Source organism: Aphelocoma coerulescens, unplaced genomic scaffold, assembly GCF_041296385.1.
Source record: "Aphelocoma coerulescens isolate FSJ_1873_10779 unplaced genomic scaffold, UR_Acoe_1.0 HiC_scaffold_150, whole genome shotgun sequence".
In the NCBI taxonomy this organism is placed as follows: Eukaryota; Metazoa; Chordata; class Aves; order Passeriformes; family Corvidae; genus Aphelocoma; species Aphelocoma coerulescens.
The window spans coordinates 345,159-363,752 of record NW_027183500.1 but is presented as its reverse complement, the minus strand read 5'-3'; the positions used below and the strand labels follow the sequence as shown (position 1 = coordinate 363,752).

General features: G+C 59.0%; 1 protein-coding gene across 1 annotated transcript; it reads left to right on the top strand.

Annotated features, from left to right (window-relative positions):
* The first annotated feature begins 4,530 nt into the window (after positions 1 to 4,530).
* LOC138100884 (kallikrein-14-like) lies at positions 4,531 to 16,614 on the top strand. The gene is made up of 5 exons (XM_068998713.1): positions 4,531 to 4,600; positions 9,154 to 9,307; positions 10,779 to 11,032; positions 13,494 to 13,630; positions 16,433 to 16,614. Exons 1-5 carry the CDS (start codon positions 4,531 to 4,533, stop codon positions 16,583 to 16,585), a joined length of 768 nt encoding a protein of 255 aa, XP_068854814.1. The 3' UTR covers positions 16,586 to 16,614.
* The last annotated feature ends 1,980 nt before the right edge of the window (positions 16,615 to 18,594 follow it).

Genomic DNA, 18,594 nt, shown 5'->3' with positions numbered 1-18,594 from the left:
CCCAGTGCTGATTTCCCCCTCGCCCAGTTTAGCCCAGTTTGGCCCCAGTTCCCAGTGTCGTCCTGGCCCAGTTTGGCCCCAGTTCCCAGTTGGCCCTGGCCCAGTTTGGCCCCAGTTCCCAGTTTGACCCTGGCCCAGTTTGGCCCCATTTCCCAGTTTGACTCTCGCCCAGTTCCCCGGTGTGGCCCCGTCCCAGTTTGGCCCAGTGCTGATTTCCCCCTCCCCCAGTTTAGCCCAGTTTGGCCCCAGTTCCCAGTGTCGTCCTGGCCCAGTTTGGCCCCAGTTCCCAGTTTGGCCCTGGCCCAGTTTGGCCCCATTCCCCTCTCCCAGTTCATCCCAGTTTGTCCTAGTCCTGATCTCCCTCTCCCAGTTTGTCCCACTTCGACCCTCTCCCAGTTTGGCTCCAGTTCCCATTTTGGCCCTGTCCCAGTTTGGCCCAGTTCCCGGTGTCGTCCTGTCCCAGTTTGGCCCTGTTCCAGTTTGGCCCTGTTCCAGTTTGGCCCAGTTTGGCCCCAGCTCACGGTGTGGCCCCCATCCCAGTTTGGCCCAGTCCCACAGTCCCAGTTTGTCCCAGTTTGACCCTGTCCCAGTTTGGCCCCAGTTCCCGGTGTCACCCTGTCCCAGTTTGGCCCCATTTCCCAGTTTGGCCCTGGCCCAGTTTGGCCCAGTTCCCAGTTTGACCCTGTCCCAGTTTGGCCCAGTTTGGCCCAGTCCTGATTTCCCTCTCTCACAGTTTGTCCCAGTTTGCCCCCATTCCCTGGTGTGACCCCATCCCAGTTTGTCCCAGTTTGCGCCCGTTTCCCAGTTTGACCCCGTCCCAGTTTGGCCCAGTTCCCCGGTGTCACCCTGTCCCAGTTTGGCCCAGTTCCAGCTGGATCCTGGCCCAGTTTGGCCCAGTCCGGATGGGCCCCGGTCTGTCCTGTCCCAGTTTGACCCAGTCCCAGGCTCCCAGTTTGGCCCAGTCCAGGTGTCCTCCTCTCCCAGTTTGGCCCAGTCCCTGGTGTCCCCCTGGCCCAGTTTGGCCCCAGTTCCCAGTTTGGCCCTGGCCCAGTTCAGCCCAGTTTGGCTCCGTCCCAGTTTGTCCCAGTCCCATGGTCCCAGTTCGTCCCAGTTTGGCCCAGTTTGATCCAGTCCTGGTGTCCCTTCTCTCCCAGTTTGGCCCAGTTGGTCCCAGTCCTCAATTTCCCCCTCTCCCAGTTTGTCCCAGTCCTGCTGTCCCCCAGTCCCAGTTGGTCCCAGTTCATCCCAGTTGGTCCCAGTCTCCGGTTTCCCCCTCTCCCAGTTCATCCCAGTTCATCCCAGTTAATCTCAGTTCGTCCCAGTTTATCCCAGTTTGTCCCAATCCTGCTGTTCCCCTCTCCCAGTTTGTCCCAGTTGGTCCCAGTTGGTCCCTGTTTCTCCCAGTCTCTGGTTTCCCTTTCTACCACTTGGTCCCAGTTCATCCCAGTTCATCCCAGATTGTCCCAGTTCATCCCAGTTTGTTCCAGTTTGTCCCAGTCTCCGGTTTCCCCCTCTCCCAGTTCATCCCAGTTCATCCCAGTTCATCCCAGTTTGTCCCAGTTTGTCCCAGTCTCCAGTTTCCCCCTCTCCCAGTTCATCCCAGTTCATCCTAGCCAGTCCCAGTTTGTCCCAGTTTGTCCCAGTCTCCGGTTTCCCCCCCTCCCAGTTCATCCCAGTTCATCCCAGTTTGTCCCAGTTTGTCCCAGTCTCCAGTTTCCCCCTCTCCCAGTTCATCCCAGTTCATCCCAGTTCATCCCAGTTGGTCCCAGTTTCCTCCCCGGTTCCGGTTCCCACGGGGAGGGGGCGGGGCCAACTTCCGGTGGGCGGGGCCTGACCCCAAACTGGGAGCCCAAACTGGGAACCCAAACTGGGAGCCCAAACTGGGACTGGGACCCCAAACTGGGATCTCAGACTGGGATCCCAGACTGGGATCCCAAACTGGGACTGGGACCCCAAACTGGGACTGGGATCCCAGACTGGGATCCCAAACTGGGACTGGGACCCCCAAACTGGGACTGGGATCCCAGACTGGGACCCCAAACTGGGACTGGGATCCCAAACTGGGATCCCAAACTGGGATCCCAAACTGGGACCGGGACCCCAAACTGGGACTGGGACCCCAAACTGGGACCCCAAACTGGGACTGGGACCCCAAACTGGGAACCCAACCCCAAACTGGGATCCCAAACTGGGACCCCAAACTGGGAACCCAACCCCAAACTGGGACCCCAAACTGGGACCGGGAACCCAAACTGGGAACCCAAACTGGGACCCCAAACTGGGACTGGGACCCCAAACTGGGAACCCAACCCCAAACTGGGACCCCAAACTGGGACCGGGAACCCAAACTGGGACCGGGACCCCAAACTGGGACCTCAACTCCAAACTGGGAACCCAAACTGGGACCCCAAACTGGGACTGGGACCCCAAACTGGGAACCCAACCCCAAACTGGGATCCCAAGCTGGGACCCCCAACCCCAAACCGGGATCACTGACCCCAAACTGGGATCCCAAACTGGGACCCCAAACTGGGACTGGGACCCCAAACTGGGACCCCAAACAGGGAACCCAAACTGGGAACCCAAACTGGGACCCCAAACTGGGACTGGGACCCCAAACTGGGACCCCAGACTGGGAACACTGACCCCAAACTGGGAACCCAAACTGGGACTGGGACCCCAAACTGGGACCCCAAACTGGGACTGGGACCCCAAACTGGGAACCCAAACTGGGACCCCCAACCCCAAACTGGGACCCCAAACTGGGACTGGGACCCCAAACTAGGAACCCAAACTGGGACCCCCAACCCCAAACTGGGAACCCAAACTGGGACCCGGAACTGGGACCCCAAACTGGGACCCCCAACCCCAAACTGGGACCCCAAACTGGGCCCCGCCCCCTTTCCCAAGCCCCGCCCCTTTTCCCATCAGCCCCCGCGGGGTCCCCGGAGGTCACGGAGCCGCGGGCCGGGGTGGGGGAGGGGCGGGGCGCGCCCCGCTAATTAACGCCAATTAACGCCAATTAACGCCCTCGTTAATGAGCCCGAGCCGCCGGGGCGGGTTGGCCCGGTGACGTCATCGTTGCGAAAGGGGAGGGGGGAGGGGAATTTGGGCGAGGGGAGAACTCAAAATGACCCCAAAATCCCCCAAAAATGACCCCAAAATCCCGCAAAAATGACCCCAAAATGACCCCAAAGTGACCCCAAACTCCACTAAATGACCCCAAATCCACCCCCAAATCCCCCCAAATGACCCCAAGTCCCCCAAATCGACCCCAAAACAACCCAAAATGACCCCCAATTGACCCAAAATGATCCCAAATCCACCCCAAATCCCCCAAATCGACCCCAAATGACAACAAAATGACCCCAAATCCACCCCAAATCATCCCAAAATGACCCCAAATCCACCCCAAATCATCCCAAAATGCCCCCAAATCCACCCCAAATCATCCCAAAATGACCCCAAATCCCCCAAATCCACCCCAAATCATCCCAAAATGACCCCAAATCCACCCCAAAATGACCCAAAATGACTCCAAATTCTCCAAACCACCCCAAAATGACCCCAACCCCCCCCAATCCCTCCAAACTTCCTCCAAATGCCCCCAAACTCCCCTAAAACCTCCCCAAATCGCCCCAAAATGACCCCAAATCATCCCAAAATGACCCCAAACTCCTCCAAATTCACCCCAAATCACCCCAAATCCACCCCAAATCACCCCAAAATGACCCCAAATCCCCCAAATCCACCCCAAATCACCCCAAAATGACCCCAAATCCACCAAATCCACCCCAAATCACCCCAAAATGCCCCCAAATCCCCCAAATCCACTCAAATCCACCCCAGATCATCCCAAAATGACCCCAAATCCCCCAAATCCACCCCAAATCATCCCAAAATGACCCCAAATCCACCAAATCCACCCCAAATCATCCCAAAATGCCCCCAAATCCACCCCAAATCATCCCAAAATGACCCCAAATCCCCCAAATCCACCCCAAATCATCCCAAAATGACCCCAAATCCACCAAATCCACCCCAAATCATCCCAAAATGCCCCCAAATCCACCCCAAATCATCCCAAAATGACCCCAAATCCACCCCAAATCATCCCAAAATTACCCCAAATCCACCCCAAATCATCCCAAAATGACCTCAAACTCTGCCATTCACCCCAAATCAACCCAAAATGACCCCAAATCTCCCAAATCACCCCAAAATGACCCCAAATGACCCCAGAATGACCCAAACCCCCCCAAATCCCTCCAAACTCCCCCAAAACCTCCCCAAACCTCCCCAAAACCGCCAGAAACGCCCCCAAAACGACCAAAACATCCCCCAAATCCCCCCAAACGACCCCAAAATCCCCCCAAATTACCCCAAATCCCCCCCAATTGACCCCCGAACCCCTCGAAAGGCCCCAAATCCCCCCCGACCTCCCGAATCCTTCGGAAAGCCCCAAAATGCCCCGATCTGACCCCAAATTTTCGGCCCCTCCCCCTTCCCCCCCCCCCCCCGGCAGCGGCGATGACGTGGCGCCCCCTGGCGGCCCCCGCGGCGCCCTTGGTGGGGACCCTGGCGGTGCTGCTGGTGACAGGTGAGGGACGGGGGGGGACAGGTGAGGGACAGGTGAGGGACAGGGGGGGACAGGTGAGGGACAGGGGGGGGACAGGTGAGGGACAGGTGAGGGATGGGGGGGACAGGTGAGGGACGGGGGGGGGGACAGGTGAGGGATGGGGGGGGACAGGTGAGGGACAGGTGAGGGACGGGGGGGACGGGGGGGGACGGGGGGGGACAGGTGAGGGACGGGGGGGAGACGGGGGGACAGGGGAGGGAAAGGGGGGACGGGGGGGACACGGGGGACAGGTGAGAGACAGGGGGGGACAGGTGAGGGACAGGGGGGGACAGGGGGGGACAGGTGAGGGACGGGGGGGACAGGTGAGGGACAGGGGGGGACAGGGGGGGACAGGTGAGGGACGGGGGGACAGGGGGGGGACAGGTGAGGGGCGGGGGGGGACAGGTGAGGGGGACGGGGGGGACAGGTGAGGGACAGGTGAGGGACGGGGGGGACGGGGGGGACAGGTGAGGGACGGGGGGGGACAGGTGAGGGACAGGTGAGGGACGGGGGAGGGGGACAGGGGGGGGACAGGTGAGGGACAGGTGAGGGACAGGAGGGGAAAAGGTGAGGGGGACGGGGGAGGGACGGGGGGGACAGGTGAGGGACAGGGGGGACAGGGGGGGACGGGGGGGACACGGGGGACAGGTGAGGGACGGGGGGGGACAGGTGAGGGGGACGGGGGGGACAGGGGGGTACAGGTGAGGGATGGGGGGGATGGGGGGGACAGGTGAGGGACAGGTGAGGGACAGGAGGGGAAAAGGTGAGTGGGACAGGGGAGGGACGGGGGGGACAGGTGAGGGATGGGGGGGACAGGGGGGGACAGTGAAGGGACGGGGGGGACAGGTGAGGGACAGGGGGGACGGGGGGGGACAGGTGAGGGACAGGTGAGGGACAGGGGGGGACGGGGGGGACGGGTGAGGGACGGGGGGGACACGGGGGGACAGGGGGGGACAGGTGAGGGACAGGTGAGGGACGGGGGGGGACAGGAGGGGAAAAGGTGAGGGGGACAGGGGAGGGACGGGGGGGACAGGTGAGGGATGGGGGGGACAGGGGGGACAGTGAAGGGACGGGGGGACAGGTGAGGGACGGGGGGGGACGGGTGAGGGGGACGGGGGGGACAGGGGGTACAGGTGAGGGATGGGGGGGATGGGGGGGACAGGTGAGGGACAGGTGAGGGATGGGTGAGGGGGACGGGGCGGGACAGGGGGGTACAGGTGAGGGACAGGGGGGGACAGGTGAGGGGGACAGGGGAGGGGGACGGGGGGGACAGGGGGGGACACGGGGGGACGGGGGGGACGGGGGGGACAGGTGAGGGACAGGGGAGGGACAGGTGAGGGGGACGAGGGGGGGACGAGGGGACAGGTGAGGGACAGGTGAGGGGGACAGAGGGTGACGGGGGGGACAGGTGAGGGACGGGGGGGGACGGGGGGGACAGAGGGTGACAGGGGGTGACAGAGGCGGACAGGTGAGGGACAGGTAAGGGGGACAGGGGGGACAGAGGGTGACACGGGGTGACAGAGGGTGACAGAGGGTGACAGGAGGTGACAGAGGGTGACAGGGGGTGACAGGAGGTGACACGGGGTGACAGGAGGTGACAGGAGGTGACAGGAGGTGACAGAGGGTGACAGAGGGTGACAGAGGGTGACAGGGGGTGACACAGGGTGACAGGGGGTGACAGGAGGTGACAGGAGGTGACAGGGGGTGACAGAGGGTGACAGAGGGTGACAGGGGGTGACAGAGGGTGACAGGGGGTGACACAGGGTGACAGGAGGTGACAGGAGGTGACAGGAGGTGACAGAGGGTGACAGGGGGTGACAGGAGGTGACACGGGGTGACAGGAGGTGACAGGAGGTGACAGAGGGTGACAGAGGGTGACAGAGGGTGACAGGAGGTGACAGGAGGTGACAGAGGGTGACAGAGGGTGACAGGGGGTGACAGAGGGTGACAGGAGGTGACAGGAGGTGACAGAGGGTGACAGAGGGTGACAGAGGGTGACAGAGGGTGACAGGAGGTGACAGAGGGTGACAGGGGGTGACACAGGGTGACAGGAGGTGACAGGAGGTGACAGGAGGTGACAGAGGGTGACAGGGGGTGACAGGAGGTGACAGAGGGTGACAGAGGGTGACAGAGGGTGACAGGAGGTGACAGGAGGTGACAGAGGGTGACAGAGGGTGACAGAGGGTGACAGGAGGTGACAGGAGGTGACAGAGGGTGACAGAGGGTGACAGAGAGTGACAGGAGGTGACAGAGGGTGACAGAGGGTGACAGGAGGTGACAGGAGGTGACAGGAGGTGACAGAGGGTGACAGAGGGTGACAGAGAGTGACAGGAGGTGACAGAGGGTGACAGGAGGTGACAGGAGGTGACAGGAGGTGACAGAGGGTGACAGGAGGTGACAGGGGGTGACAGGGGGTGACAGAGGGTGACAGGGGGTGACAGGAGGTGACAGAGGGTGACAGAGGGTGACAGGGGGTGACAGGAGGTGACAGGGGGTGACAGGGGGTGACAGGGGGTGACAGAGGGTGACAGGAGGTGACAGGGGGTGACAGGAGGTGACAGAGGGTGACAGAGGGTGACAGGGGGTGACAGGGGGTGACAGAGGGTGACAGGAGGTGACAGAGGGTGACAGAGGGTGACAGAGAGTGACAGGAGGTGACAGGAGGTGACAGGAGGAGACAGGGGGTGACAGAGGGTGACAGGAGGTGACAGGAGGTGACAGGAGGTGACAGAGGGTGACAGGAGGTGGCAGAGGGTGACAGGAGGTGACAGGGGGTGACAGAGGGTGACAGGAGGTGACAGGAGATGACAGGAGGTGACACGGGGTGACAGGAGGTGACAGGGGGTGACAGAGGGTGACAGAGGGTGACAGGAGGTGACAGAGGGTGACAGGGGGTGACAGAGGGTGACAGAGGGTGACAGGGGGTGACAGGAGATGACAGGAGGTGACACGGGGTGACAGGAGGTGACAGGGGGTGACAGGGGGTGACAGAGGGTGACAGGAGGTGACAGAGGGTGACAGGAGGTGACAGGAGGTGACACGGGGTGACAGGAGGTGACAGGGGGTGACAGAGGGTGACAGAGGGTGACAGGAGGTGACAGAGGGTGACAGGGGGTGACAGAGGGTGACAGAGGGTGACAGGAGGTGACAGGAGGTGACAATTGAAGACAGGAGGTGACAGGAGGTGACAGAGGGTGACAGGGGGTGACAGAGGGTGACAGAGGGTGACAGGAGGTGACAGGAGGTGACAGGAGGTGACAGAGGGTGACAGGAGGTGACAGAAGGTGACACGGGGTGACAGGGGGTGACAGAGGGTGACAGGAGGTGACAGGAGGTGACAGAGGGTGACAGGAGGTGACAGGGGGTGACAGAGGGTGACAGGGGGTGACAGGGGGTGACAGAGGGTGACAGGAGGTGACAGGAGGTGACAGAAGGTGACACGGGGTGACAGGGGGTGACAGAGGGTGACAGGGGGTGACAGGAGGTGACAGGGGGTGACAGGGGGTGACAGGGGGTGACAGAGGGTGACAGGAGGTGACAGGGGGTGACAGGAGGTGACAGAGGGTGACAGAGGGTGACAGGGGGTGACAGGGGGTGACGGGGTGACAGGAGGTGACAGAGGGTGACAGAGGGTGACAGAGAGTGACAGGAGGTGACAGGAGGTGACAGGAGGTGACAGGGGGTGACAGAGGGTGACAGGAGGTGGCAGAGGGTGACAGGAGGTGACAGGGGGTGACAGAGGGTGACAGGAGGTGACAGGAGATGACAGGAGGTGACACGGGGTGACAGGAGGTGACAGGGGGTGACAGGGGGTGACAGAGGGTGACAGGAGGTGACAGAGGGTGACAGGAGGTGACAGGAGGTGACACGGGGTGACAGGAGGTGACAGGGGGTGACAGAGGGTGACAGAGGGTGACAGGAGGTGACAGAGGGTGACAGGGGGTGACAGAGGGTGACAGGAGGTGACAGGAGGTGACACGGGGTGACAGAGGGTGACAGGAGGTGACAGAGGGTGACAGGGGGTGACAGAGGGTGACAGAGGGTGACAGGAGGTGACAGGAGGTGACAGGAGGTGACAGAGGGTGACAGGAGGTGACAGAAGGTGACACGGGGTGACAGGGGGTGACAGAGGGTGACAGGAGGTGACAGGAGGTGACAGAGGGTGACAGGAGGTGACAGGGGGTGACAGAGGGTGACAGGGGGTGACAGGGGGTGACAGAGGGTGACAGGAGGTGACAGGAGGTGACAGAAGGTGACACGGGGTGACAGGGGGTGACAGAGGGTGACAGGGGGTGACAGGGGGTGACAGAGGGTGACAGGAGGTGACAGGAGGTGACAGGAGGTGACAGGAGGTGACAAAGGTGACAAAAGGTGGCAGTGGGTGACAGAGGGTGACAGGAGGTGACAATTGAAGACAGGAGGTGACAGGAGGTGACAGTGGGTGACAGGAGGTGACAGGAGGTGACAATTGAAGACAGGAGGTGACAGGAGGTGACAGAGGGTGACAGGCGCGTCCCCGGTCGGTGTCCCCGCAGTGGCCGGTGACACGCGGGTGGTCGGCGGCCGCGCCTGCGTCCCCCACTCGCAGCCCTGGCAGGCGGCCGTGCTGGACATGTACAAACTCTACTGCGGCGGCGTCCTGGTGTCACCGCGCTGGGTGGTGACAGCCGCGCACTGCACCACGCCGGGGTAAGGACGGCTCGGGGACACCCCGGGGACACCTTGGGGACACACCTGGGGGATGGCGGACACACCCAGGACACCTTGGGGACACCTTGGGGACACCTTGGGACACCCCTGGGGGATGGCGGACACACCCAGGACACCTTGGGGACACCTTGGGGACACCTCGGGACACCCCTGGGGGATGGGGGACACACCTAGGACACCTTGGGGACATCTTGGGGACACCTTGGGACACCCCTGGGGGATGGGGGACACACCTAGGACACCTTGGGGACATCTTGGGGGCACCTTGGGGACATCTTGGGGACACCTCTGGGGGATGTGGGACACACCCAGGACACCTTGGAGACACCTGGGGACACTTGGGGACACTCACAGGACACCTTGGGGATGGGGGACACTCACAGGACACCTTGGGGACACCTTGGGGACACTTGGGGACACCCCTGGGGGACGTGGGACACACCTAGGACACCTTGGGGACACCTTGGGGACACTTGGGGACACTCACAGGACACCTTGGGGACACCTTGGGGACACTCATAGGACACCTTGGGGATGGGGGACACACCCAGGACACCTTGGGGACACCTTAGGGACACTTGGGGGACACTTGGGGACACACCTGGGGAATGGGGGACACTCACAGGACACCTTGGGGACACTTGGGGACACTCACAAGACACCTTGGGACACACCTGGGGGACATGGGACACACCTGAGACACCTTGGGGACTCTTGGGGACACCCCTGGGGGACGTGGGACACACCCAGGACACCTTGGGGACACCTTAGGGACACTTGGGGGACACTTGGGGACACACCTGGGGAATGGGGGACACCTTGGGGACACTTGGGGACAATTGGGGACACTCACAGGACACCTTGGGACACTTGGGGACACTCACAGGACACCTGGGGGATGGGGGACACACCCAGGACACCTTGGGGACACCTTGGGGACACCTTAGGGACACCTTGGGACACTTGGGGACACATGTGGGAGACATGGGACACACCCAGGACACCTTGGGGACACTTTGGGGACACCTTGGAGACACATGTGGGGGATGGGGGACACACCTAGGACACCTTGGGGACACCTTGGTGACACCTTGGGGACACCTTGGGGGACGTGGGACACACCCAGGACACCTGTCCCACCTCTGTCCCACCCGTCCCCGTCCCCTCAGGGTGTTCCTCAGGGTGTCCTTCAGGTGTCCCCACCTGTCCCTCACCCATCCCTGTCGCCTCCGGGTGCTCCTCAGGGTGTCCCTCAGGTGTCCCTCACCTGTCCCATGGATGTCCCACCTGTCCCTCACCCATCCCTGTCCCCTCAGGGTGTCCCCCAGGTGTCTCTCAGGTGTCCCTCACCTGACCCCACCTGTCCCATGGATGTCTCACCTGTCCCTGTCCCCTCAGGGTGTCCCCCAGGTGTCCCCCACCTGTCCCTCACCCATCCCTGTCCCCTCAGGGTGACCACGGTGGCCCTGGGCAAGCACCGGCTCTACGCGCGGGAGGCGGGCGAGGAGCGGCGCATGGTGGCCCGCATGGTGGCCCACCCTGGCTATGACCCGTCCTCCAAGGACAACGACATCATGCTCCTCAAGCTGCTGGCCCCCGCCGCCATCTCCGAGCGTGTCCGGCCCATCCCGGTGGCCTCGTGCCTTCCCCAGCCTGGCACCACCTGTGTCACCTCGGGCTGGGGGGCCACCACCTCGCCCGAAGGTAGCGTTGGGGACATCGCGGGGTGGCACCTGACGGGGGTTGGGGCTTCTTGTGGGCACCTCCGTGGTCATTTGGGGGTTCCTCATGGGCAGCTGGGGCACCTCGTGGTCACCTCGTGGTGGCTTGGGGCTCCTCATGGTCACCTGAGTCTTCTTCTGTCCAGCCGGGTCCTCTCCTGGTCACTTTGGACCTCTTGTGGTCATCTGTGTCACCTCATGGTCACTTGGGGCTCCTCATGGTCACCTGAGTCTTCTTCTGTCCAGCCGGGTCCTCTCCTGGTCACTTTGGACCTCTTGTGGTCATCTGCGTCATCTCATGATCACTTGGGGCTCCTCATGGTCACCTTGTGGTCATCTGACTCCTGTCATGGTCACTTGAGTTCTCTCCTGGTCGTTCGGATCTCCTCATGGTCACATTGGTCACCTCATGGTCACTTGAGTCCCCTCATGGTCACCTGAGTCTTCTTCTGTCCACCTGAGTCCTCTTCTGGTCACTTAGGTCCCCTCATGGTCACCTGAGTCTTCTTCTGTCCACCTGGTTCCTCTCCTGGTCACTTTGGACCACTCATGGTCACCTGGATCTCCTCATGGTCACTTGGGTCACCTTGAGGTCACCTGGGTCCTCTCCTGGTCACTTTGGTTTCTTCATGGTCACCTGGATCTCCTCATGGTCACTTGGGTCATCTTGTGGTCACTTGGGTCCTTTCCTGGTCATCTTGGTAACCTCCTGGTCACTTTGGACCTCTCATGGTCACCTGGATCTTCTTCTGTCCACCTGGGTCTTCTCATGGTCACTTGGGTCACCTCACGGTCACTTGGGTCTTCTCCCGGTCATCTGGATCCTCTTCGGTTCACCTGGGTCCCCTCATAGTCACTTTGGACCTCTCATGGTCACTTGGGTCACCTCAAGGACACCGGGGCCTTCTCCTGGTCACTTTGGACCTCTCCTGGTCACTTGGGTCTCCTCATGGTCATCTCATGGTCACTTGGGTCACTTCCTGGCCACCTCATGATCACCAGGGTCGTCTCATGGTCACTTTCAACCTCTGCTGGTCACTTGGGTGTCTCATGGCCACCTGGGTGCTCTCCTGGTCACCTGAGTCACCTTCTGGTCAGTTGGGTCATCTCATGGTCACTCTGCTCTCCTCATGGTCATCTCATGGTCACTTTTGACCTCTGCTGGTCACTTGGGTCTCCTCATGGCCACCTGGGTGCTCTCCTGGTCACCTGAGTCACCTTCTGACCACCTCACGGTCACTGGGATCTCCTCCTGGTCACTTGGGTCACCTCCTGCTCATCTGCTTCCTCTCCTGGTCACTCTGGTCTCTTCATGGTCACTTTGGACCTCTTCTGGTCACTTGGGTGTCCTCATGGTCATCTCATGGTCACCTGGGGCACCTCCTGGTCACTTGGGTCATCTCATGGTCACTCTGCTCTCCTCATGGTCATCTTATGGTCACTTCCAACCTCTGCTGGTCACTTGGGTGTCTTCATGGCCACCTGGGTGCTCTCCTGGTCACTTGGGTCTCCTCATGGTCACCTGGGCCACCTCCTGGTCACTTTGGACCTCTCCTGGTCACTTGGGTCTCCTCATGGTCACTTGGGTCACTTCCTGGCCACCTCATGATCACCAGGTCCATCTCATGGTCACTTTTGACCTCTGCTGGTCACTTGGGTGTCCTCATGGCCACCTGGGTGCTCTCCTGGTCACTTGGGTCTCCTCATGGTCACCTGGGCCACCTCCTGGTCACTTTGGACCTCTGCTGGTCACTTGGGTGTCCTCATGGTCATCTCATGGTCACCTGGGGCACCTCCTGGTCACTTGGGTCATCTCATGGTCACTCTGCTCTCCTCATGGTCATCTTATGGTCACTTCCAACCTCTGCTGGTCACGGGTGTCTTCATGGCCACCTGGGTGCTCTCCTGGTCACTTGGGTTTCCTCATGGTCACCTGGGCCATCTCCTGGTCACTTTGGACCTCTCCTGGTCACTTGGGTGTCCTCATGGTCATCTCATGGTCACCTGAGCCACCTCATGATCACCAGGCTCATCTCATGGTCACTTTCAACCTCTGCTGGTCACTTGAGTGTCTTTATGGCCACCTGGGTGCTCTCCTGGTCACCTGAGTCACCTCTGGGTCACTTGGGCCATCTTGTGGTTGCTCTGGTCTCCTCATGGTCATCTCATGGTCACTTTTAACCTCTCCTGGTCACTTGGGTCTCCTCATGGTCATCTCATGGTCACTCGGGGCACTTCCTGACCACCTCCCGGTCACTTGGGCCACCTCCTGGTCACCTGGACCATCAAACCACCCCCAAACCTTGGATTTTCCACCCCAAACCCGGGAGCTGCCCGTAGGGGTTGGAAGGGCCGGAATTTTTTGGGCTGAATTCCGGCCGTTCCGGGGTGTCCACCCCCCCCCGGTGTCCACCCCCGGGGGTGTCCCCTGGGTGTCCCCGCAGTGACGTACCCCGAGGTCCTGCAGTGCGTCAACGTCACCCTGTTCTCGCCGGCCGAGTGCCGCCGCTTCTACCCCGGCTCCATCACCGACAACATGATCTGCGCCGGCAACATCCAGGGTGGCATGGACTCCTGCCAGGTGTGCCAAATCCCGCTGAATCCACCCCGAAATTCCCCAAATTCCCGTAAATCCCCCCGAATCCCAAAAATCCACCCCAAAACCCTAGGGAAATCCCGACCGAATCCTTCCAAAATACCCCAAAGGCGCCCTCAAGTTCTCCTCCAAAATCCACCCCAGAATCCCCCCAAATCCACCCCAAAATCCATCCCAAAATCTCCCCAGATCCACCCTAAAATCCAGCCTAAAATCTGCCAAAATCCACCCAAAAATCCACCCCAAAATTTCCCCAAATCCACCCTAAAATCCACCCTAAAATCTCCCCAAATCCACCCCAAAATCACGCTCAAAATTGTCCCCAAAATCCCCCTAAATCCCCTCAAATCCACCCAAAAATCCCCCTCAAAATTGTCCCCAAACTTCCCCCAAATCCCCCTCAAATCTTCCCCCTAAATCCCCCCAAAAGCCCTCAAAATCCCCCAAATCCCCCTAAAATCCTCCTTAAAATCCTTAAATCCTTAAAACCGCCCTAAAGCCCCCCAAAAATTCCGCAAAATCCACCCCTAAATTCCCCCAAATCCCCTCAAAATCCCCCCAAATCCACCCAAAAATCCCCCTCAAAATCCCTCTAAAATCTCCCCAAAATCGCCCCCAAAATCCCCCTAAATCGCCCCAAAATTCCTCTCAAAATCCCTCTAAAATCGCCCGAAAATGCTCCCAAAATCCCCCTCAAAATCCTTCTAAAATCTCCCCAAATTCCCCTAAACCCCCCCACAAATTCCCCAGAATTCCCCAAAGTCCCCCCAAATCCACCCAAAAATCCCCCAAAATCTCCCCTAAAATCCGTCCAAAATCCCCCCAAATCCACCTGAAAATCCCTCTAAAATCTCCCCAAAATCCCCCCAAATCCCCCCAAAATCACCCCCAAATCCCCCTAAATCCCTCCAAATCTACCCCAAAATCACCCAACCCCCCCCAAATCCCCCCAAATCCCCCAAATCTCCCTCAAAACCCCTAAAATTCCCCAAATGCCCCCAAAATTCCCCCAAATCCTCCAAAAATTTCCCCCAAATCCCTCTAAAATTCCCCAAATCCACCAAAATCTCCCCACATTTCCCAAAATCCCCCCAAATCCTCCCAAAATCTCCCCCAATCCCGCCCCACCTGGGCACACCTGGGAGGGGTCACGGGGGCAGGAGAACCTGGGATTGGGGCCTTCGGATGGTCAAGGGTTGGCCAACACCGGTCATCGTTGGCCACATTGGTCATCGTTGGTCAACACCGGGCATTGTTGGCCAACACCGGTCCTTGTTGGCCACATTGGTCATTGTTGGCCACATTGGTCATTGTTGGTCACATTGGTCATTGTTGGTCACACTGGTCATCGTTGGTCAACACCGGTCATTGTTGGCCAACACCGGTCATCGTTGGCCACATTGGTCATTGTTGGTCACATTGGTCATCGTTGGCCACATTGGTCATCATTGGCCAACACTGGTCATCATTGGTCACACTGGTCATCGTTGGCCACATTGGTCATTGTTGGTCACACTGGTCATCGTTAGTCAACACCGGTCATTGTTGGCCAACACCGGTCATTGTTGGCCACATTGGTCATTGTTGGCTACGTTGGTCATCGTTGGTCACATTGGTCATCGTTGGTCACATTGGTCATTGTTGGCCACATTGGTCATCATTGGTCAACATCGGTCCTTGTTGGCCACATTGGTCATCGTTGGCCACATTGGTCATCATTGGCCACATTGGTCATCGTTGGTCAACACCAGTCATTGTTGGCCAACACCGGTCATCGTTGGTCACATTGGTCATTGTTGGCCACATTGGTCATCGTTGGTCAACACCAGTCATCGTTGGTCCACATTGGTCATCGTTGGCCACATTGGTCATTGTTGGCCAACTCAACAAGGCTTGGTCAACCTACAGTGGTCATCCAACCAAAGGATGTCCACCAAGGGGTCACCCAACCCAACAAGGGCTTGGTTGACCCAACGAGGTCTCCCAACCCAACAAAGACCCACCAAGGGGTCACCCAACCCAATGAGATCTTGGTTGACCCAACCCAATGAGACCCACCAAGGGTTTGACCAACCCAACGAGGTCTTGGTTGACCCAACCCAATGAGATCTTAGTTGACCAACCCAACGAGACCCACCAAGGGTTGACCCAACCCAGTGAGACCCACCAAGGGTTGATCCACCCAATGAGACCCACCAAGGGTTTTTCCGACCCAACAAGACCCACCAAGGGGTCACGCAACCCAACGAGGACTTGGTTGACCCAACGAGGTCTCCCAACCCAACAAGACCCACCAAGGGGTCACCCAACCCAATGAGATCTTGGTTGACCCAACCCAACGAGACCCACCAAGGGTTTGACCAACCCAACGAGGGCTTGGTTGACCCAACCCAATGAGATCTTAGTTGACCAACCCAATGAGGTCCACCAAGGGGTCACCCAACCCAACAAGGGCTTGGTTAACCCAACCGAATGAGGTCCACCAAGTGTTTGACCAACCCAACGAGGTCTTGGTTGACCCAACCCAACAAGACTCACCAAGAGTTTGACCAACCCAACAAGGGCTTGGTTGACCCAATGAGGTCTCCCAACCCAACGAGGTCCACCAAGGGGTCACCCAACCCAATGAGGGCTTGGTTGACCCAACCCAACGAGGTCTTGGTTGACCCAACCCAACGAGACCCACCAAGAGTTTGACCAACCCAACGAGGGTTCAGTTGACCCCAAGGGGGTCGCCCACCCCTGGAGGCCACCCCGCAGGTGACGTCCCTCGTGGTGTCCCCTCAGGGCGACTCCGGCGGTCCCCTGGTGTGCAACGGGACCCTGCAGGGCATCGTCTCGTGGGGGATGGAGCGCTGCGGACAACCCCGGCGCCCCGGCGTCTACACCAAGGTCTGCAGATACGCCCGTTGGATCCAGGAGACCATGGAGAACAACTGAGAGGTCCTCGGCCACCAGCGGGGACGGCGGCGGGGGCGGAGGGGACATTAAAGGTGTTTGGTGGAAGTTGGAGGTCTTCGTGTGTGGCTCCGTCCCGAAATTTTGGGGGGTGTCCCGATGTCATCATGGGAGGGGTCAAGGGGAGGTTGACCAAGCGGGGGTGGTCAAGGAGATGGAGGGAGGTGGTCGAGGTGGGGAGGGTCATCCAAGTAATGGTGGTCAAGGCAAGGGTCAAGGAGAGCGATGGTGGTGGTCAAGGTCATGAGGGTCATCCAATCATTGGTGGTCAAGCAAGTGGTGGTGGTCAGGCAGACCAATGGAGGTGGTCAAGGCCATGATGGTCACTCAGCCATTGATGGTTGGTCAACCAACCCAATGGAGATGGTCAAGGTCATGATGGTCACTCAACCATTGATGGTCAAGCAGACCAATGGAGATGGTCAAGGTCATGATGGTCACTCAACCATTGATGGTCAAGCAGACCAATGGAGATGGTCAAGGCCACAATGGTCACCCAACCATTGATGGTTGGTCAACCAACCCAGTGGAGATGGTCGAGGCCATGATGGTCACTCAACCATTGATGGTCAAACAGACCAATGGTCAAGAACATGATGGTCACTCAAGCAATGGTCAACCAGACCAATGGAGATGGCCAAGGTCATGATGGTCACTCAGCCATTGATGGTCAAGCAGACCAATGGAGATGGTCAAGGCCATGGTGGTCACCCAACAAATGGTCAACCAGAGTAATGGAGATGGCCAAGGCCATGATGGTCACTCAACCAATGGTCAGGCAGACCAATGGAGATGGTCAAGGCCATGATGGTCACTCAACCATTGATGGTCAAGCAGACCGATGGAGATGGTCAAGGCCATGATGGTCACTCAGCCATTGATGGTCAAGCAGACCAATGGAGACGGTCAAGGTCATGATGGTCACCCAACAAATGGTCAAGCAACTGGTGGTGGTCAAGGTCATGATGGTCACTCAACCATTGATGGTCAAGCAGACCAATGGAGATGGTCAAGGCCACAATGGTCACTCAACTATTGATGGTCAAGCAGACCAATGGAGATGGTCAAGGCCACAATGGTCACCCAACCATTGATGGTTGGTCAACCAACCCAGTGGAGATGGTTGAGTCCATGATGGTCACTCAGCCATTGATGGTCAAACAGACCAATGGTCAAGAACATGATGGTCACTCAAGCAATGGTCAACCAGACCAATGGAGATGGCCAAGGTCATGATGGTCACTCAGCCATTGATGGTCAAGCAGACCAATGGAGATGGCCAAGGTCATGATGGTCACTCAGCCATTGATGGTCAAGCAGACCGATGGAGATGGTCAAGGCCATGGTGGTCACCCAACAAATGGTCAACCAGAGTAATGGAGATGGTCAAGAACATGATGGTCACTCAACCAGTGGTCAACCAGACCGATGGAGATGGTCAAGGCCATGATGGTCACCCAACCATTGATGGTCAAGCAGACCAATGGAGATGGTCAAGGCCATGAAGGGTCATTGTTGGGAGCCCCCCAAAATCCACCCAAAATACCCCCAAATCCCCTAAATCTGCTGAAATCCCGCAAATCCCTCCCAATTTCCCCCGAAATTGCCCCAAATTGCCAAAAATTCCTCCCAAATCCCGCCAAATACCCCCAAAATTCCCCCCAAAATTTCCCCTAAATCCCTCAAAATCCCCCCAAATCCCCCCGAATTTCCCAAAATCCCCCCAAAATCTCCCCAAATCCCCCTAAAATTCCCCCAAAATCCCTCCAAATTCACCCCAAAATCCCTCTAATTCACCCCAAATCCCCCCGAATTTCCCCAAACCCCCCCAAATTCCCCTAAAAGCCCCCAAAATCTCCCCAAATCCCCTCAAAATCCCAAAAGTTCCCCCAAATCCCCCGAAATCCCCCCGATTCCCCTTCAAAATCCCCCAAATCCTCCTAAAATCCCTCAAAATGCCCCCCAAATTCCCCCAAAATTCCCCCAAATGC